Below are 22758 nucleotides of genomic sequence, written 5' to 3'. Positions count from 1 at the left end.
TATGTACTTTATAATTACAAGTACAGCAAGTATTTCTTCTTACTTATACAGAATTAATGGCACACCTGGTAAATATGATCAAAAATGACTGTAAAAAATAAATCTGCATTGTTTATCCTTTTGATTTTTCAATCAATAATTTTGCAAACATTTAACCTTGAAGTAAAATAATTGAAAGTGAGTGGAAATCACATTATCAAATAAATGTTTTTCTCCAAAACACGTTGGCCACAATTATTGGCACCCTTTTATTAAATACTTTTTGCAATCTCCTTTTGCCAAGATAACAGCTCTGAGTCTTCTCCTATAATGCCTGATGAGTTTGGAGAACACCTGACAAGAGATCAGAGACCATTCCTTCATACAGAATCTCTCCAGATCCTTCAGATTCCCAACTTCTTCTCTTCAGTTCACTCCACTCATCAGGTCAGGGAACTGGGATGGTCATGGCAGAAGCTTCATTTTGTGCTCCGTAACACATTTTTGTGTTGATTTTGATGTTTGTTTTGGACCGTTGTCCTGATGGAAGATCCAACCATGGCCCATTATAAGAGGATTTTTCTTGAAACCCTCCCAAACAACATGTGGGGATGAGGCTTCTGACCCCCTAATCTCTGCAATTCTCCATCTGTGATCCTTGAAGAGTCTTTGGCCACTCAAACTCTCCTCCTCACCGTGCATTAAGACAATATAGACACACGTCCTCTTCCTGGCAGATTCGTAACATCTTTAGTTGATTGGAACTTCTTAATTATTGCCCTGATGATCAAAATGGGGATTTTCAATTCTGTAGCAATTTTCTTACAGCCATTTCTATTTTGTGATGCTCAACAATTTTTTGATGCATATCATAACAATATTCTTTGGTTTTACTCATTGTGATGGATGAATAAGGGAATTTGGCCTTTGAGTTTCCTCATATTTAAACTCCTGTGAAACAAGAAATCATATTTTCCTAGTCACCCTGGTGTGCTAAAAAAAGGTAAATATTGATGGGAATATTATATTTTACCCACATTATATAATATATATTTTACTCGTAAAACATTCTAGGGGTGTCAATAATTGTGGCCAACGTGTTTTGGAGAAAAACATCTATTTCATAATGTGATTTCCCCTCACTTTCAATTATTTTACTTTGATTTTTTTTTAATGAAACATCAAAAGGATAAACAATGTGTATTTATTTTTACAGCCATTTTTGATCATATTTACACTGTAAAAATTAAACCGTGATTTTTACGGTAAAAAAACGGCAACTGTGGTTGCCAGAACTTTACCATCAAAAATACGGTAGCAACGTTATTGGTTTTACAGACTTAACTTAAAATTTACAGTAATAAACCGTATTTTATTATCTGATATAATGTGAAGTTACCGTCCTATTGAAGTATTAATATCTGTTTTGTACCATTGTAATGCACTAATAACCACCAATCACAGCAGTGATGAGACTCACATGATCAATGAAAGCTCATCACAAGCAGCTCTTCCACAAGAGAGTTAATACTAATATAGAGAAGCTGCACAGTGTCATTCACTCAAACATTAAACACCATCATGGTAACACATGCAATTTTAAAAATGCAATAAACATTAATTTAACAACATTAAATGTAACATAAAACCCTAATGTACTTAACTGATTAGAAAAAAACGAAGAAAACTATGAAGAAACAATTATTTCAACAAAAATACATCAAATGTGAAGTGTCACACAGGGAATTGTGGGAATGTCAATTTACGGTTTTTCACTGTAAATTATAAAATGAGTTGTTCTTTTTCACTTTCAAAAACTGTAAATTTAACGGTATTTTACAGTAAAATTACATTTATGTACCATTAGATCTATCACAGTTATTTACCGTATATAGTTCGGAAACTTTCTGTTAACCAATTAACAGTTTTTCACTGTAGCATTTTTACAGTCTTTTACCGTTAAAATGACGATCATTTTTTACAGTGTACCAGGGGTGCCATTCATTCTGACCACAACTGTAATATGACTATAGAAAAGCCAATTAATTAATTCTGAATTATGCAAAAACGTACTGTTATACAGTGAAAACATAAAGTGGATTTTATAAAATGTGTCTGTTGGAGGTGGTCCTCAACATCAAAAGTGTAGTTAAATAGAGCGCACACAAGAAACAAGTGATACATCGGTTTAATTTGATTTGCATTTTCAAACACAAAGTGACTTTAGCATTGGGAATACAAAATATCAATCTATTTATATAAATATAACTATTCAAACTGTTGTCATTTGCATAGCTATTAATTAAATGCAGAAGAGAATATTTCAAGATCTCATTTTATATTTGCCGAAAATCATAGACATACTCTCTGTACTGGTTTAGCTCTCACCAAAATTAGCAACAATTCATCATCACGTCTTTAACACAACAAAATAACTTACGAAACCATGCAGAGTGACAGTTACCATAAAGAAAACACATCTACTCCAAACATAAAAACATGCATTTAGAAACACAACTCATAACAAATCATGACGATCTTCACATAACACAAAATTACCTTGGGAGAGAAAACATTAAGTGTGAAACTATAACTCTGCAATGCTTGCATGAAACATAGAGTAAAGATCACTGGTCATGCTAGTAAAGCTGATGCATGCAGTGCTTATCAGTGCCATTCACTAAGTTGCTCAGTAGATGGATGATTCACTGTTACCCTGGATGTGAGTGTACTCTGGGTATATCCACTTGTTACCATGACGATGGTTAGCGATGTGGCGCCTTCAGAGTAGCATCAACCTCTTCTTCTGTTTGAAGAACGTGCCACTGGGCCACTGGACGCCGGGGATTGGCCAGCATGTCTGACCAATGGCGTAGGCCGACACCTGTGGCGCCATAACCAATTAAGGTTTTGCCGATAGGGTCGTTGCTGCCAAGCTTGTCGTAGTCAAATACAGTGATGACGAGTTGGACTTTCTGCATTTGAATAGATTTGGACTTTAGAATATGAGTTTATTCAATTTTGCATGGTCATCTATAAATGTCCCATTCAAAATTTGTACATGTACAGTAATGGACACACTACAGGATATACCAGACGCAAGAATAATCACACATCACCTGAATCTGTTCAAATGGGACCTCAAAGCTGAAGCTCTCATTGAAGTATGGGTTCAGTGTGTTCTTTTTAACTGTAGTTTTCTTCTTTTTCAGACGCTTTCCGTTATGCTGTAGCACAATCTTCACATACGGATCTGACACAGGAAGTAGAATCGTTATCAAAGTGGTTCAGATGCAAGCGTAAAAAAAAATATATATATATTAAGAAAATATTTAGCTAACTGTGAATACATGAAATTTACTATTCAAATTGTTTTGGACAGACCGACTCATTCTGAAATTAGCCGTATTTTCCACATTTTAGAAAAATAGTAAAGTATACAAATATACAAAATAGTAAAAAATTTAATTTAATTTAATAAATAATTACTCAACACATCATCAATCCTTCTTCCAAACCCTGATTCACTATGGTAAGCCTATTATAAGTGTTTATCCCTAGCGGGATAGTTTCCGCAGGAAATTGTGGACATACGTGACTCGACTGTGCATGTCTCGTCCAACCCAATCTCACGCCAATTTGTACGTATTTTACGAGGTGGCTATCGCACGAATTCATACGAACTCACTCGTACAAATTCGTATGATTTCTGCTAAATAGTACATATTTTACAAGGTACCCAATTCATATGAATTCATATGAATGACCTACCCCTGAACCCGCCCCTAAACCTACCTATCACTGGGGTTTAGACAAATCATACGAATTACAGTACTACAACAGTACGCTACAGTAATGTCAAGCTAGTTAGCTTACTAAACTGGTTATATCTCTTAAGACTAGTGAATGCTTTATGAGCAGTAGGATTATCATATTCATCCACACAGTCACGCAGACATAGTGTAGGCTACCTTTAATTTCTGCTATTTTATAGATGTGATTTAATTTAAATTATGAATTGTACCTGATAAACCACCGACATCCATCTTCTTGAGATTTTTGGCCTCCATTATGTTGACGGTGAGTTTACCAGCAGTGGGCACATAACGCAGAGAAATACAAACGTCTCCAAGTTTCTCCTGTTAAAGAGAGCAACTTTAGAATATATACAGTTTATAAAGATTAAATATAATAATAGATACAGAATAGATACAAATATTGACAGGAAATACTATGTACCTCCTCCTTTTCTCCATTTTCGAGATCTCTCCATTCATGCAGTGGCTGTGCGAGATCCACACAGTTCATAGGAATCTTTATCTGGCCAATCACATCATGTTTACCAAACCGATCAAAGTCGAACACCTGAAGCACCAAAGTTTTACCGCCCAACTCAGCATAGGGAATCTATAAGTGAGTCACAAACATATTAGCTCAAATTAGATATCAGCATTTTGTGTAAAGCAATTTCCCAGTGTTAATATGTCATAAAACATTGAGACGTCTTTACTAAAATGCTGAAAATCCGAAAAAGAGATTCAGCAATTCAGCTGATAATTAAAGGAATAATTCTTCCAAAAAATGTACATTTTGCCAGTATTTAGTCACCGTTATGTTGAAAAAAAAAAAAAAAAAGAGAACAGAATGTAGAATGTTTATGCAGCCCTTTTCCATTAATGGCAGTCTATGGTGAACTGTCGCTGTATGGAAAAGGACAGTGTGAACATTCTTCAAAAATGTTCTCTTTTTTTTTTTTTAAAGAGTAGTCATATGGTTTGTAACAACATGAGGGCGAATAAATTATAATTATTATAATAAACATTCCTTTTTAGTACATTTTTACGTGTTCAGTTTTACGTGAACTATTCCTTCAAAAATGTGTTTAACCTCAGAGATACCTGGATAGCTGTCAATCAAAAAATGAATGACAAAACCAGTGTAGGGAAGCAGGGATTTCTGGGAACTTAAGATGCCACACAAGGAGACAAAACCCTGACACAAAACCTGAGAGAGAGAGAGAAATGGACAAACAAACTACAAGGTGGAACTAAACAGATGCTAGAACACTCAAAAAGACAAAACTACAGACAATAAAACCACATGTTCACGCTAACACATATATAAATCATCATGTACAGAATCCGGCTACGTACTACAGTATGTAAACAAACAACATTTAAGAAAAACCTTGAAGATAAAGGTCTCGTTGAAGACAGGGCAGAGGTTTTTGCGCTGGACTTTGGTTTCAAACTTCTTCTTCTTGTCTGGAAGCAGGTAAACTTTTACGTATGGGTCAGATGTGCCGCCAATATCCATAGCAGGAAGATCCTGAGCCTGAAGAACTCCGACTATCAGCTGTTGACACAAAATTAATGTTGATTCCATTTTCTTGTTACAGTGACATCATCACAACTTTTGAAAAGTATTTTCATACATCAGGAATGCACCTGAGCATCAGTGAAGTTGTAATCCAAAGAGAATTCCAGTTTTCCCAGATTTTCATGCTCATCTTTTTGCTCGTCTCCCTCCTTTTTTTCTCCTTCCTCCTGCAAGATTGATAGTCAGATTAATAAAGTGTATATGAAATCTAGCAACTGTATTTTTTTCACACACACACATACATGTATATATATATATATATATATATATATATATTCTATAATGAACCATAATGAAAAATATTAAAAAAAACTTTGAAATCGAGGTGTGTTTATGTATTTGGGTAACACTTTATTTTAGGGTGACATGGTTACACGTTATGTGTACTTACTATAGAAATAACAGTTGTGCATAATTAGAAGTAACTAACCCTAAAAAACCCGGTAACACTTTATTTTACAGTGTCCTTGTTACATATGTTACATGTACTTGCCATAGTAATAACAATAAATTATGCATAATTACATGCAATGAACCTTCAACCAAATCCTAATCCTACCCTAACCCTATAGTAAGTACATGTAGTTGCTTAATATTACTTAGTACTTAAATATATAATTACACTGTAACAATGACACCTTAAAATAAAGTGTAACCAAAAACCCTAACCCTATAGTAAATACATGTAATTAATTATTATTACTCAGTACTTACTTGTGTAATTACACTGTAACAACATCACCCTAAAATAAAGTGAAACCTGTATTTGCTCTTGCACCTTTTCTCCTTCACCCTCTTTTTCAGTCCCTTCTACTTTTTTCCGTGCCGCTCTCTTCTTCTCTCGAGCTTTCTTGGATTTCTTCTTCTTGCCGAAGCATTTCTTGAACATGCAATATGTAAAACAAGCCACAAGGGCGAGAACCACCACCACGATGGCTCCTACAGCCCACATCGGCACTAAGGGGAGCAGAGAGCTGGTCAGTCTCCATGGAAACAGGTACAGGACAGCACACAGGACAATACTCGCTTAGTGTCTTATGACATCAACTCAATGTGCTTTTAATTTGAAATTGTCATCGTCTATAAAGCTGAACAAGAACATAAATCAAAGTGCTCCATTTATGTAATTTCACTTCTAATCAAATGCAGGTAATGACTGAAAATGAAGAATGATATTGTGTCCTGTCAGGTTACACAATCACAACAAGATCAGCGAATTCTGTATTTTAATGACATTAAGCGCAGTGAGTTGAGGAACTGAACAGAATTATTTATAAATGTAATAAATTAACTGTCTGATCTACATCTACTCTCTTCATTGTCCTGGTTTTGTGTTTCCCCGCACACATTTATTAATTGATGAATGGATGGATGGATGGATGGATGGATGGATGGATGGATGGATGGATGGATGGATGGATGGATAGATAGATAGATAGATAGATAGATAGATAGATAGATAGATAGATAGATAGATAGATAGATAGATAGATAGATAGATAGATAGATATTTGCATTATTGTTGGTTTAACTTAAAAAGGTAAGTAACCTGGTTGCCTTAAAATTTCAAGTTCATTGAAATTAAAAAAATAAGTTAATACAATGAAGGAGATTGGTTTAATCAACAGAAACTCAAAATATTATGCTATCTGAACCACATAAATGATCTAAGTTGATTTGACAAAAAAAAAGAAGAGTTATGATAACAAATCATGATTTTTATTTACAGTGTAGATAGATAGATAGATAGATAGATAGATAGATAGATAGATAGATAGATAGATAGATAGATAGATAGATAATAAGAAATGCTATTCAATGAATCGAACACAAGAAAGTAAACTCATCTTTGCTTGCTTACTCTTTCATGTTAACTTGAGTAAATGTACTTACATGGAAGATGTTCCAGCTCATTCATGAACTTGCTCTTCATGTTCTCATAGTCATGATGAGTTGGGGGAGCAGGATGTGGCTCATGTTCTGGTTTGGGCTGTGGTTCAGGTTCAGGTTCAGGTTCCGGTTCTGCTGGTTCAGCAGTCCTCCGAACACGGACACCCATATTCACAAACTTCATCCCAGCTGTGTGTCAAGAATCAAATGCACAGCCTGAAAATAACGTAACACAAAAAGACAGAGGATGTATGGAAGAAACTGTTCAGTAACCTCACAAAACCCGTAAAGAAATACAAAATGCCTGAATTAGATACATCTTTATCATAATGGTAAATAAAAGAAAAAACTCTTCAAAGTCATTCTTGACTTGCTGAAGGGTTTTTCTAATCTTTTCTTTTATTAAGAAAAGTGAATAACCATATACTGTAAGCAACAACTAATGCACTAAATGATCTAAACAGGCATCTTTATTCTTGGCTCAGAATATTATTGTGATTACAGTTTTTTTTTTTTCGTTTAAAAAAAAAAATATTGGGAAAGATAAACCGAGTTTCCTTGGAAACATGACAGCACAGGAGTCAGTGCTAAAACCAGCTCAAACAATTAGTCGTATACAGTTATGACTAATTCTATACTGTACACTGATTATAAAGTCTGTTCACACATTAAAAAGTTGAGCATTTGGTTCACATAATATCTCCTTAAATAATATTCGTTGTACATGTATGTGCATGTATGTTCCCTAAAGCCATGATAACAAACATGGCTGATTCTAATCCATGATGTATTTACCCTCCTTTGCCATACATCCATCCACCCCCATCTCTTACTGGTCTATGTCTCTCTCTCTCTCTCTCTCTCTCTCTCTCTTTCTCTCTCCCATGCGTAACAAGATTATTGGGGACAGAACCAAAGCTCAGATAACTCAGATAAACAAGGCACCTCTTCAAAAAATTATATCTTTCTCTCTTCATTGATTGACTGATTCATGACAAGAAACACATCCATCTTCTTTAATACCTGTTTATCAATATGCACTGCAAAATGTTTCTAGTCCATGAGTAATTTGTGCAAGTATAATTTTGTTTTCAGATATATGCAGATTTATGGAACTAATGAAAATCTCTGAATGCTTATGTTTTTCAGTTTTATTGAAGATGATTAAATCAATATTTTATGGGGTAATGTCCTTGGAGGTTATGTTCCAACTAAAATTCCAACGAAAATATTGTTTGTAGGACTATGAAAAGTACATGACCCTATATATAGAGCAATTAATTGTTTTCCATAATCATTTAATAATTGATTTGAAGTAGCCTATGTGTTGATAAATTTGTCACGATTCATTTGCTAACCATCATTGCTTTGAATTACATAAATGTAACTTCTCTGTAACCCCTTCATCTACACTATCATTTAGCGTGTGGCAGATTATTTTTGCTATAGTTCTTTAAACATAAATTATGTTACGCCTTGATTTGCAAATAAAAAGAAATATAGCCTACCTTTTTTCTTTAGCTCCATTTGACTATTTATACATCAAATACAATCTACTTTGTGAGCTTCTACATTTCTCATAAATGCATGAAATAAATATTGCTATTAAAAGTTGATTATTATTTCTAAAAGCTGTGGTAAGTGTGGACGCGCCCTGCATGCGCTCTCTAAACGCGCTGCACCATTCGCAGGAACGCGAGCGTTATTCGCGGATTTCGCGCCGATCTCCAGCAACAGGTTATGATGGTAAAGCACACATTTATGAATTAATATCGGCTCGCGTTACATATGTCACACACACACACACACACACACACACACACACACACACACACACACACACACACACACACGCACAAAAAAAACCCTGAAATGATTTGTCCTGAAAATGTGTCCATTGCTGATGTGTGTCCTGTTTGGTCTGCTAAAGTGTTATATGAAAATGAAATAATGGCTCTGTATAAGAAAAGAAGAAAAAAAAAAAAAAATCCTACCTGATAAATGAATTCCTCTGGATATGTTGGGTCGGAAATACCTAAGTTAACATTAATAAGATGCCCAGGCTTGTTTGCCCAGCAGCCCTCAGGCAGACATGCTGAATTGTGTATATTGTGATAAGTGTGCTGGTGGTTTAACCCCCTCCCCATCAGCTTTAAGCTCAAGTGCTTTCAAATCATTAAAGCACCACTAATCTCTCTCCCCCTCCCCATCACATCTGTTATGCAGTTATAGAATGTTTCTCCATTAATTCACCAGTCATATAAACCACGCCTCTATATTTATTTTAGGTATGTTATAAAAATAAATAAATATTAATAAAAAAATCCTCCCCAGTGATGAATATGTGTTAATCTTGTGCTCATTTCCTTTGAGAGCTCTTATTTATGGTGACTGCAGAGCATCAACTGCTCATCTAATCCACACAAAACATCATGCTCGACATTGTTCCCATCTGGGACACGTTGTGGATGAAAATAGCCTTTCTGCCCTGATAATCTTTGATCAGAGATTACACGTGCTTTTTTTTTTTTTTCAATCAATAAATCAGAAAGTATTGTTACTAAGCACGTTCGCTCTTACAGTCATTTAAAATCAAACCTTTTGATAATTTCTGTACAGCTATTGATCTAAATTGACTGATTTTGTATGGAAGTTTTGTATATTGGGGTTTGATATAGCACAAGAACTGCTACAGTCAAGGACCATGGATGCTAGTGTGCATGGCCACAGGCTGTTATGTTTAGTATAGCATACTACTATACTACTACCATGTATACTGAGCCTAATAGGCAAATTTTGGGTTAGGGGGGTTGGATCTGACCTTGTTTGTGCTGTAAAGAGGCCTACACTTATTTTGACAGACATACCCAAAGAACATGTAAAGCACTTGATTGATCATTGTTACAACTGTAGTTACAAATATATTTAAACACAAAACATTCCATTATTAGAAGGAATTGCATCAAATATTTAGTTTTATTTTAGTTTTTAGTTATGCTTGTCAGTACACTTTAAAGCCAACAGAGGACGATGATATTACATTAAATGTACATTCTACTGTCATGAACTTGCCGTGGAAGGAAGACGAATGATGCAGGATCCAAATATACATGTTTACTGGTGACTGACAAAGGATGAACAGAACGGGGAGTATAAATACACTGAGTGAGGAGGGAGCTAAACAGGCGCAGGTGGAGGAAGGTAAATCAGGGACTAATGAGAACAGGTGCAGACAATACATGACATCATGGTGGCTCGGGTAGGCGCGTCCTCACGCCACGATGACAACAGAGAGGAGGGTGTGGAGATGAGGCGTAGGCTTAGGTGGAGGGCGTGGAGCTGGTGATGGATGGTGATGATATTGAGGAGTCGGTGGAATGGTGGACCATGGTGAAGCTGAAGGTGGGAGGAGCCAGGGTCGAGACCTGAGTGACGGGTTAGGGAGAATCCAGGGTGGAACTGTGGTGAAGGTAGGAACCGGTGTAGTAGAGAGGCTGACGGACCGGGGCGACTCTGAAGCGCTGGAAGCTTGGAGCCCAGCCGCTGACTCATGGAACTGAGGCGTTGACAGGGATCCGGCTGACCGGGGCGACGATGTGGTAAGAGAGGGCGACGGGGAAACCAGAGGAAGGGAGGAGTCCGATAATGACGTGGGGTGCAGGGTGTAGGTGTCGCCGGAACCCCCGGAAGTCCGTGTCAGCAGCTGGGTGTCGACCGTTGAAGGCCGACCTGGAGTCCCGATGGAACCCAGTGGAGTCTCCGGGCAGCCGGGCTGCGGCGGTGACGAGGGAGTGGTGAGGCAAGGTGCAGGTGACGGGTTGACGGGCTGAGGTGAAGACGTGGGCCCGGAGGCCCGATGCATAGCTTTCCTTTATGCCGCACTGGTGTTGGAGAGGCCCGAGGCAAGGCAGGTGAGCTGCACGGAGCTAGCGGCGGTGGCAGAGCCGAGGAGCTTGATGACACTAGTGGTGCCGATGGATCCAAGGGACTGGACGAAACCAGCGATGGAGATGGGCTCAGGATGTTGGAGGAGGAAGAGGGCAGAAGAAGGTCTCCGGATGGAACCGGTGAAGAGACTGATGATACGAGGGTGGGGACTTGGGTGGGAATAGGATCCGCCGACCACAGGTCTATTAGGTCTATGTCCCCTCTTGGCTCTGCGATGGATTGATCCACCTGCCCAAGCTCCGGCTCTTCGATCTTCTCCGTGGATGCCTCTGGCTCTCAAGTGGTGAGAGAGTTCACCATTCTGGAGCATCATGACTAGATACCCCAGCCACTGTCGGTTATCCGGGTGAAGGAGGTGCAGTGCGGGTGAGTCCAACTTCTTGTAATTAAATACTTGTTTAGAGGGTCAGTTATTCTGTCATGAACTTGCCGTGGAAGGAAGACGAATGATGCAAGATCCAAATAACATTAAAGTTTACTGATGAGTAACACATACAGCGTGACCACATTCAATAAATGACAAAGGATGAACAGAACGGGGAGAATAAATACACAGACTGAGGAGGCTAAACAGGCACAGGTAAACGAATCAGGGACTAACGAGAATAGGTGCAGACGATACATGGCATCATGGTGACATCTACATTCTAATTCAACAAATTGTAAATTTAAAATATAATACATTGTCATTTTAATTAACATGCAATCAAGCATCCAAAAAATTACATTCATTTTGCATATAAATGAATTCAAGTGCATTATTTCTTAAATAAGTACTATTTAAAAGTTGCAGGAGTTTTATTGAAATCAACATAGGACAAGCAAGTTGACTGGAACGAAGAGAAACATCGGGTGAAACAGCACATGATGCAGGGAGGCTTTCGCTGGCTGAACAGGATAAAACGCAGGTGGTTATTCACAGGTAAGCCTTTTCAAAGTCTTTGGAAGGATGCATCATCTCTCACAGTTTGTGAAACGAGGGCTCAAACATAACTAAGGTTGGTATTCACAGGTAAAGTCTGTCACAGTCTTTGAAACGAGGCATTGAACATGTTTCAGGTTGGTATTCACAGGTATAATCAAACGTCAAAACAGAAAACCTTCTGTGAGTTTGGTCCTTTGCATATGGCGCAGCAAGTATTCTTTACAGCATTCAAAGCCTGACCCGGACTAATCTTAGTTTCAGCCTTTATATCTGCTCCACACATGCTAATGACGAAAGACAGGTGCGGCTCGATAAAGTCCCCATGAAATCAAAATTTTATTTCTTTTGGCTTTTAGTAAAATGCGTTAGCCTTAAGGTTATCTATAAGCTTGTGAGTTCCAAAACAATAATAAAAAAATTTCACATTTAGAAATTTGCATTCAAAACTTAGTCTCTCACCACCACCAATGTAAATCAGTGATTTTGATGACATCACTCTGCACTTCAGCTACTATTTTTAATATGGTGAATGGCACATAATGCAATATATAGGGGATAGGGAACGATTCAGACAGTGTACATAATGCTTTCCATTGGGGCGAATCAAGGTTTCACGTTAGTGTCACCTGAACCAACGCAGTGCACACACAGTTTGCTCTGTTCCAGAGACAAAGCGAATTGCCCACAAAAAGCATTTGAATTCTACACAGAATGGTATATTTAAAAGCGATATGGAGGAGAAACGATTAGACAGACTCAGCATTAGAAACAGCACTGATGAGTATAACATCAGTGCCATGCACAAAAATGATAAATTACACACTTTTCAAACCACACATCCTCAGCATGATTACATTCACTGTTTTATTTAGTAACAGTTTCATATATCTAAAAGAGGAATCTATTAGACTGTGGCTGTCAAATGCTGCTTTGCGGAGCTCAACTCTGGCTGAGCTGTGATATAAACGAAACGCTATTGGCTATTTTAAAAAAAGGGGAGGGGCTGCTTGATATGTCCCGCTCTGTCTTTCTGTTTCAGTGGAAATTGTCAACACACTGAATAACGCTGTGTGTTTCAAGGCACTTCAGTAGGCCTTTAAAGCTCTGGGAAGCACGAGCGTGTGAATGACAGAACAGAGTCCAGGGTGACTGTGACAGTATAGTGTACTTCTTTTTAACAAGGAATGCTAATCAAAAACAACTTACAAATGAAAATAATTCTGGTGTCTTTATATTTTAGATACACATCACAATGTCATGATTCAATACTTCACAATACATCATGTAGAATTTCTCCTGGTGTATTTTCTGTTGCCTGTCAGTGAAAAGGCTACTTTCCATTCTTTAAATTCACAAACTAAGTACACAATCAGATTGAATCAGATAAACTTGATTTTATTTAACTTGATTTGAAAAGGAAGTATGCTAGACATAAGTGTTAGCACGATGTAGGCCTCATGCAAGACATCAAACATCAAACACCTCTTTCTGCATTCACAGCATCCTTTAGATTCATGGTTATTGAAAGGGTTAACTCAACAGTTTAATGGAGTATGAACCCATCCCTGCCAAAAGAGGCGGAGCTTAACCTCACAATCACTTACAATTGTCATTCAGCTGCTGGTGACAACATTGCTTTTCTGCTTCCTGACTGAAACACCTTTTCTTACAGGTAAGAGTTGTTTTAACAGTTGTGTTACAAACGCTCATTACAGTGAGACGTGGGTATTTGAGAAATCATATTTTACTCATGATTTACCAATAGATACACAATGAAATGAACAAGTGTAAATTATTTCTTGGGCACAACACTGGCAGAGTGTGCATTCACCTGACTTTACTGGACTTTGACCTCTTGGTGAATGTTTAGTGATAAGGCAAGGCAGCAAGATGAAACTGTGAACATGAAACACTAATGAAAGAAGTATTCACGAGAAGATTTAGCCATTAAAAAAGCCAGACTTTTTTTTCTCTATTTCTAACAAGTACATAAATGAACAATAGACAGAACACACACCCACATCATGAACCAGTCTCAAAGGCTTTTTTTTTTATGTGGTTTGTGCAGTGTATTCATACAATGCTCTGTGCACATATTCTCCTTTGTTCATTTTGCTATGTATAGCAAAGTTAATATACATTGAGAGGACTAAATGTCCCCACAAAAATAGTCAAATGTGAAAATTTTGACATTGTGTCATCATTTAGGTGAGGAAAACAGCTTCTACATCATACCAAGTGATGTTTTTTGCAAATGTAAAAGTGCAGAATGTTTTCTCTGATAGGTTTAGGGGTTGGTTTAGTGTAGGGGGGATAGAATATACAGTTTGTACAGTATAAAAATCATTACGTCTATGGAAAATCTACGTAAAGATATTAAAACAAGTTGTGTGTGTGTGTGTGCTTTAGAATGTTAGTCAGCACATCGAAATAAGTGTACATCTTTAAAGCATGACGAAACATTATTAAACAATTTAAAATGTACTTTAAAGTAAAATGTTAAGAAAGTATGTATTTAATTTAAATTCTGCTCTGTACCTCATACAAAACTATTATATACTGCTAGAGAGGACTGCAACACATTGTCGAACGACTTTTAGTACCGGTTTTGGCATTTTCGCAATAAATAAATTATTGTGATTATACATGTCTGTTGTTTTCCTTGTAGCCGACGTAGTTTTAAGAAATGGTTATGGGTAGGTTTAGGGGTAGGAGAAGGATTAGTGGCTCAAAATATATTTTAATGCTGTATTGTTAAAAAAACCCTGCCATTTCCCTCTGTCCATTACGTTTTATCCTTTTTATATTCTGTATAAAATGGGTATGTTTAGGTTTGGGAGAGGTTTAAGGGATCTTACATTTATCTATAAAATGGTAAAAGGGAAATTATACAGATATCTTTATGATATGAAAGATTCGTAAATTGTTAACGTTTTGTAGCTGTAAAATCGTAATAATGTTACGTTTAAATGTTGCAGATACGTATACGTTTCAGTATCTATCCAAACGTACAAAAAGTAAGTTTTCTATCTTTGAAAATTACGTATTAATACCTATGTATGGATAGCAAGCCGTCACAGCTGCAGCATAAAAAGATACAAAATCACTGAATTACTGTTGTAGCAAATAAACAAAATAAAAGCTCCTGCTCAACAACTGGAGAAGCTTCATCTGTATACATACCTGATGTGAGCTGTTTCATAAAGTGATGGGGACAAATTTAGGCAAAAATTACACATATATTCTATTCTGGCTGGATGGGCCAAGTTTCTGAACACCACAAAAGTATCGTTGATATGTAAATGTGGACGGCCATTCAATGTACAGTGGATCTGAAGCAGAATTTTAAAGGGTCTTCCAGTAAAATGAATGTCACTGTTACCTATAATCATTGTTATTTCATCGCTTGACACTACTTGTATTTTATGGATCCAGGCCCATGTTAAATCTGCCACCTCATTCGTGTTTATATATTCCTCTTGTTGTTCTCTGTGCGGGTTTCTGACTCAGTCCATTTATTTATGACGTCACTTTGTTTTTCTTCCCTCCTCTACCATAGTGATGTCATCTTCCACCCCTTTCCTGTCTAAGGACTTGTTCCAGTGCTCAGTGTGTCTGAATGTTTTCACCCATCCCGTGTCCCTTCCATGTGGTCATACGTTTTGCCAGTCATGTATCCTAGGTCAGTGGACAGCATCTGGCTCCTCCCATTGCCCCAAATGCTCCGCAGTTTTCCAGGAAACACCAGAGCTCTGCGAAAATTCTTTTGCTCGTGAGATGGCCGAGCAAATCCGTAAGCAGAAGGGTCAGAGGTCATCAGAATATCGTCCAGTCACATCATACAATGTTTTATGTGACATGTGCCCTTTGGAGAAAGCATCCGGTGCTGTAAAGTCTTGCCTGGTGTGTGTGGCGTCATACTGTGAGGTGCATGTGACGTCCCACACCTCCAGGTTCACCAAGCACAAGCTCGTGCAGCCACAGCGGATGGATAAGCGAATTTGCAGGATACATGAAAGACCCTTGGAGCTTTACTGCAGATACGACCAGTCTGCAGTTTGTGTGTTGTGCATGAATACAGAACACCGCACACACCACACAATACCAGTGGAGACAGAATGGGCAGAGAGAAAGGTTTGGGCTCATTTAGATGCTACTTGACTAATCAATGATTATGATTTTAATCAAAAACAATGGTAACACAACATAATATTTGGTCAAACTTTTTATTAGGTCTCTTTTTATAAGGGCATGTAGTAACATTTAAATTAATCTGTTCATACAATGCACTCATTTTGTAAATACATGCTTTTACTTTGTATTTTCATATATTTAAAAAAAAACATGCATGCTGTTTTCTGTAATTCCATCACTGTTGACCCTTCCCTTTCACCTTAACCCACCCTTAAAACCTAACCATATCACCAAACCTGTCCCTAACATCCTGTATCCCACCCCAATAGCACTAAAAGTGTTTTACAATACAACATGAACACAATAAGTACATTGAACATTTTTATGTAAATAAAGTTAAAGAAACATAATATAAAACATTGACCTAATATTGTATTGCCAAATATTCTAATATGTACATGTATGTATAACTTATGAGAAGGGTTATATTGTTATCGTAAAAAATTGCTTTCTCTATAGAGAAAATATATAGGAATTTTACTTCTTCTATATATACTTCTTTTACTGGAAAATAAATGTTGTGTAAGGAAACACAGGAACGTGAACAAAAACAATGAAACATAATATAACCTCCATAGACATATGAAGCATTTTCAGATCATTTGTTTTCTCAGAGAAAATTAGCATATTTTCATCTCTAGTTCTGATTACTATAATGAATTCAGATTTTTACATTTGAATTTGAATTATTATCCTTGATGATTATCATTAGAACCTCAGTGCTGTCTGGACAAAAAAAATAATAATTTTTTTTTAAATCAGCATGTGTTTTGTTTTCACAGCTGCTCTTGTGTCATTTATGTATTTTCATGAGACAGAATTGCGATCTGTGTTCTCTCTGTGTTTGTCATAGACTCAGTTATTAAAGACACAGTCTGACCTGAAGCAGATGATTGTGGAGAGATGGAGTAAAGTTGAGGAACTCAAACACTCTATAAAACTAAACAAAGTAAGAACCTGCAAACTACATCTTTAATTTTTGTTTTAATTTGGCAGATGCTTTTATCAAAATGAGATTACAAATGAACTCTTTAAAGGAATAGTTCACTTTAAAATGAAAATTCTGTCATCATATACTCACCCTCATGTTGTTTCAAACCTGTATGAATTTGTTTCTTCTGCTGAACACAAAGGAAGATATTTAGAAGAATGTCAGTAACCAGACAGTTTCTGGGTCCCATTGACTTCCATAGTATATTTTTTTCCTACTATTGAAGTCAATGGGACCCAGAAACTGCCTGGTTGCTGATATTCTTCTAAATATCTTCCTTTGTGTTCAGTAGAAGAAAGAAATTCATACAGGTTTGAAACAACATGAGGGTGAGTATATGATGACATAATTTTCATTTTAAAGTGAACTATTCCTTTAATACATTCTAAATGAAATTAATTTTAAAATGTTGTTTATAAACAAGATACAAAGGTGACATCGACCATAGGTTTACTGAAATGAAATAGTATGGATTATAAACCTGCCATAGGTATAGTCATAAATATAGGTATAGTCAACATTTCGCACAAGTCCATTCTTGTTTTGTTGCCTGTTATTTATCTTTTAGGAAAACACAGAAAGAGAGATGGCATACAGTGTTGAGGTCTTCAGTGCACTGCAGCAGTTTATTGAAAAGAGACAGTCTCAGCTGCTCAGAAAGATGAAACACAAGCAGAAAACTGCAGAGAAACATGTAGAGGGCCTTATTAAAGAGCTGGAAGAAGAAATCGATAAACTGAATGCAAGAAACTCTGAGCTGGAAAAGCTCTCATGCTCTGAAGACCATCTTTACATGATACAGGTGACTCTTCTGTGCATCTTTTCAGCCAGATTATACCTGTTCTTCATGTTAATTAACAATCATAACATAATATATATTTCAATATCAACTTAACACTTTGATTGTTCAGTGAAATATATGAAGGTTGTGAAGATGTTGACTTTAATGAAAGTACTTGTATTTTTTACCCTTCCAGGCTTTCCGTAGCCCAAGTGAGTTGCCTCAGTGTAAAAGCTGGTCTCAGATCAGTGTGCACACCTGTCAGGGAATGGAGGTGCTGAGAGAAACCCTGAATGCTGCAGAAGAACTGCTGAAAACACAAATATACACCGTCACAAAGAGAGGTACTTCTTTGTTATTTGACAGCTAAAATAACTTAATGTTAATATTCACACACAAAATGGTTATCATTATTGTGATGGAAAATGTAATTTTGCTTAAACTTAATAGGACATTTTCTTTTTTTACAGAACTTGAGGCCATTTCCCAGTATGCAGGTATTATACCATAATTAAGATATGGAGTTATGTTATGAATCTTTGATAGACTGACTATAACACATCTATTGAACTCTTCCTTTCACTTTGAAACTTTTGGATTCATTTGTAGATTAATTCCTCTGAAAAGTCTAAATATTGTGTTTCTGTGGTGATATCAAATCAGTTTTTTTTGAGCATCCCAACCAGTCAAACGGAAAAAAAAGCACAGTCAAAAGTTTGAGCTTGGGGAAGTACTGCTTTTTTACTGTATTTTTATTTCAATTTTAAAAATTCCATTTGGTGATGCAAGTGCAGAAATTACACAGCTTGAATTTTATTGTTATTACGTGGAAATCTGAAAAACTTTAATCTTAATTTGTATATATATTTGAACAATCGTGAATCTTTAAGCAATCTTTTTTTTTTTTCTTGAATCTTGAAATCTTTACTTGAGTCTTTGGACCATCTTTAATTTTTACTTGAATCTTTGAACCATCTTGAATTTTTCCTCGAGTCTTTAGTCCATTTTGAATCTTTAATTGAAACTTTGAATCTTTAATTGAAACTTTAAACCTTCTTGAATTTTTACTTGTATATGTATATCTGAAACATATTGAATGTTTATTTGAGTTTTTGAACAATCTTTTTGGTGTTTTTGTTGTTGAATTTTTAACAAACCTGAATCTTTACTTGAATCCTTGAACAATGTTGAATCCTTACTCAAATCTTTTAAAAACATCTAAACTTTTTCAACATATATCAACATTTCGCCCTGGTACATTTCCAAACTACTTCTTTGCTATAGTAAAATGTGGAGCTACAGTGCTATGCATAAGTTTAGACACCCATACTAAAGTTGACTAAAAAGTAAGTCAAGTAAGTAAGTATTTTAAGTATTTTTTTTTTTTTTTTTTAGGATACTATGCATCCTGATAAAGTTCCCTTGGCCTTTGGAATTAAAATAGCCACACATCATCACATAGCCTTCACCATACCTAGAGATTGGCATGGTTTTATTTCAGTTAGCCTAATAGCTAGTTTGATTTGCATTGAGAGATGATCTTATGGAAAGTACCCCATGCCAATCTCTAGGTATGGTGAAGGCTATGTGATGATGTGGGGCTATTTTAATTCCAAAGGCCAAGGGAACTTTATCAGGATGCATAGTATCCTAAAAAAATAAATAAAAAAAAATACTTAAAAATAAAAATCTGCCTGCCTCTATGGGAATTTAACATAGGGGTGTCCAAACTTATGCACCCTGTATTTTAAGGAAGAACATTTATTTATTTATGATACATTATTCATTCACAAAGAAAATTGGTGTCCTTAAAGGTTGGATTTTTCCTAATTTTTTAAATTAAGGCATTAAGTTCAGTTTCCAAAAGATGATTTTTTATTCCTCTTTTTAGTCAACTTTAACATGGGTGTCTAAACGTATGCATAGCACTGTATCCTGGTTTGGGGAAAATGCATAACAAATGTCATTCACCAATATTTAATAAAAAATGTACTTTGACTTTTCCTGATGTAATTTTTGCAGCGGATATTACCCTTGACCCTGACACAGCAAACCCCTGGTTGGTGGTGTCTGCAGACAGAAAGCGTGTGACTGACAGCAACGTAGAACACATAGTTTCGAACAACGCTCAACGTTTTGACTCTGTACCTTGCGTTCTGTCAAGAGAGCCCATCTCAAAGGGAAGGAGTTATTGGGAAGTAGGAGTCTCAGGTAAAACAGCATGGGACTTGGGAGTGGCCAAGAAATCAGTCAACAGAAAGGGATTGGTGACACTGAGCCCAGATGATGGTTACTGGGCAGTTTGTCTGAGAGGGGGCAGTGAGTACAGGGCCTGTGACCGTGAATCAGTGCTTCTGTCACTAAAGACTCTTCCGCAGAAAATTGGCATATATGTGGATTTTGAAAAGGGACAGGTATCATTTTATGATACGAGCTCATGCGCACATATGTACTCATTCACTGGACAGTGCTTTAATGAGAGCTTACTGGCCTACTTCAACCCAGACATGAATGACACAGGAAATAACAACGCACCACTTGTTATACAACCCGTCAATGTTGACAGTGGGGATACTGTGACAATATGAAGACTGAAAATCAACAAAAACAGAAATTAACAGAAAAAAACAGAAACCCTAAGCTGTACAAATATTATTTCTGATATGTGATGAATAAACTATATATCTAAACAGTTAAAGGGCACCTATTATGCAAAACTCACTTTTACATGGTGTTTGAACATAAATGTGTGTTGGCAGTGTGTGAGCAAAACCACCCTAGAATGATAAAAATCCACCCAGTGTTTTTTTTACAATCTCAATAAATCATAAGCACTGTCTCAGAATGAGCTGTTTTCAGATTCGGCGCAATGTGACGTAGAATTGAGCAGGCCCCTCCCACGACTGTTGAGTGACACTTCAGTCTGAGCCTAGACCCGCCCTGAGTGAGCTGGACACAGAGTCCGCCATTGTTCGACGCTTGAGCAGCTTTAGACAAGAATGTCTCCTAAGCGATTGAGGTGTGTTGTTGATGGATGTAAGAATGAATATAGCAGTCTTCATTTACTCCCGTTGTTACTCAAGGATGGATCTGTACTGTTTGTGATCAAGCTTACACTCTCTGGAGCAACAGGCCTAACGTGACTGGACACGGCAGAAATGAAAGTGCGAGCGCGCTCTTTATGACAGCTCTTCAAGTCATTTTACGGATATAAGGTTTACCAGTTTATTTAGCACCCACTGAAAAGGTGTGTATATTTGTTTACTGTTAGTTGTAAGGAGTGTTTTGTGTACTTCGCTGTGTATGTTGTTGATAATGAAAGGGAGAGAGAGAGAGTTTATGGATAAGACTTTAATGCGCACTTCTTATACTATGTTTATTCAGCTCTTCCAGAGATTCTCTGGAGTAAAACTAACGCTCATCTTTTGTGTGATGTACAATAAACTTCACTGAACTCGTCAGTATATTTTGGTCATCATTCGGACGGGTTTTGCTACAGCAGGCTTGTATTAGTGGATAAAAGCAGATGACAAATAAGTTATAACCATAATTAAACTAAACTATACCTGTTCTATGTCCATACAGCATATATTATCTGGCTCTGTGGGCATTATTGTCCACCTCCGAGTCGAAATGAACACCGCAACTGAGAGTTTCTGTCCTGATATTATCAGATGAGATTGTCCTGACTCTGAGCACGAGCTCGTGAGGCTCCGCCCCCTGTGCCGTGCAGCAGCAGTTAATTTGCATTTAAAGGGCACACACTAAAACAGTGCGTTTTTCTAAGCCCCAAAAAATTACAATTTAAACATGCTGTAAAAAATGATCTGTTGGGTATTTTGAGCTAAAACTTCACATACATACTCTGGGGACATCAGAGACTTATTTTACATCTTGTGAAAAGAGTCATAATAGGTGCCCTTTAAATAATGCAATGAGAACACAAACCACAGTTTATTCCAAATTTGATTTAAAATAACATTTGGGATAACATAGATAAATAAAATATCACTTGAAATTTAATGTGTATAATTTATCCAGTCACACACATTTTCACTTTATGAAAACTTTCCATAGACATAATAATTTTATACTGTACAAACTGTATGTTTATCCCTTAGCCCTATAACCCAGCACATGACATGAAGGAAAAACAAGATATCATGGCCTCAAATTAAAGGCCCCCTGAAATCAAAAAGAAATCAAAAAGTTAAGTTTTTTAGATTTTAGCATGAATATGTTAGCCTTAAGGTTATGAATAAACTGGTGTGTGTTACAAAACAATGACAAAATTCACATTTAGGAGATTCGAAACTTCTCTCACTTCCGCTGAAATGTATCACGTATTTTTATGACATTACCCCGGACTTCAACTTCTCATCACATCTTCTGTCCAATCAAATTCTCTCTAAAATCTAAAGCGTCCCGCCCCTATGCTATAAATACCACCTCGCCTTAGTGACAGTTGACATGTCACAGAGCAAAAAGGAGTGGAAGTGTGTGTTCGGTTGCTCAAACGCACAATTCTATTGCATTTTCCAACTGTACGTTGGTTAAGAATGAAATGGCTAAAATGTATTCACACCTCTACTATTGAATCCAACGTATCATCAGCGCTCTGCAGTCTGTGAGGTAAACTAAACGCTATTGACTATTTCAAAAGGGGGAGGA

The 22758-nt window shown here is 36.7% G+C and overlaps 2 protein-coding genes across 3 annotated transcripts; one reads left to right on the top strand and one right to left on the bottom strand.

Moving 5' to 3' along the window:
• Positions 1 to 2150: 2150 nt before the first annotated feature.
• Positions 2151 to 9376, bottom strand: syt5b (synaptotagmin Vb). 2 transcript variants are annotated; one of them, XM_079863922.1, is made up of 9 exons: positions 9243 to 9376; positions 7252 to 7464; positions 6137 to 6315; positions 5427 to 5525; positions 5167 to 5334; positions 4219 to 4386; positions 4004 to 4118; positions 3099 to 3232; positions 2151 to 2954 (listed from the first exon to the last, which is right to left on the bottom strand). In XM_079863922.1, the coding sequence occupies exons 2-9, from the start codon at positions 7430 to 7432 to the stop codon at positions 2745 to 2747; spliced, it is 1254 nt and encodes a 417-aa protein (XP_079720048.1). In that variant the 5' UTR covers positions 7433 to 7464; positions 9243 to 9376; the 3' UTR covers positions 2151 to 2744. The 2 variants fall into 2 exon arrangements, with proteins under 2 accessions (XP_079720048.1, XP_079720049.1); XM_079863923.1 differs by having other exon boundaries at positions 7252 to 7437; positions 9243 to 9354.
• A 4363-nt stretch (positions 9377 to 13739) lies between these two features.
• On the top strand, positions 13740 to 20681 carry btr33 (bloodthirsty-related gene family, member 33). Its single transcript, XM_079863737.1, has 7 exons — positions 13740 to 13793; positions 15681 to 16255; positions 17169 to 17264; positions 17875 to 18108; positions 18284 to 18431; positions 18558 to 18584; positions 20110 to 20681. The coding sequence occupies exons 2-7, from the start codon at positions 15683 to 15685 to the stop codon at positions 20673 to 20675; spliced, it is 1644 nt and encodes a 547-aa protein (XP_079719863.1). The 5' UTR covers positions 13740 to 13793; positions 15681 to 15682; the 3' UTR covers positions 20676 to 20681.
• Positions 20682 to 22758: the final 2077 nt, after the last annotated feature.

Source organism: Squalius cephalus (genome assembly GCF_949319135.1).
Source record: "Squalius cephalus genome assembly, chromosome: 25".
NCBI lineage: Eukaryota > Metazoa > Chordata > Actinopteri > Cypriniformes > Leuciscidae > Squalius > Squalius cephalus.
Note: the sequence above shows the minus strand (reverse complement) of the source record. Positions and strands in the feature narration are given on the sequence as shown.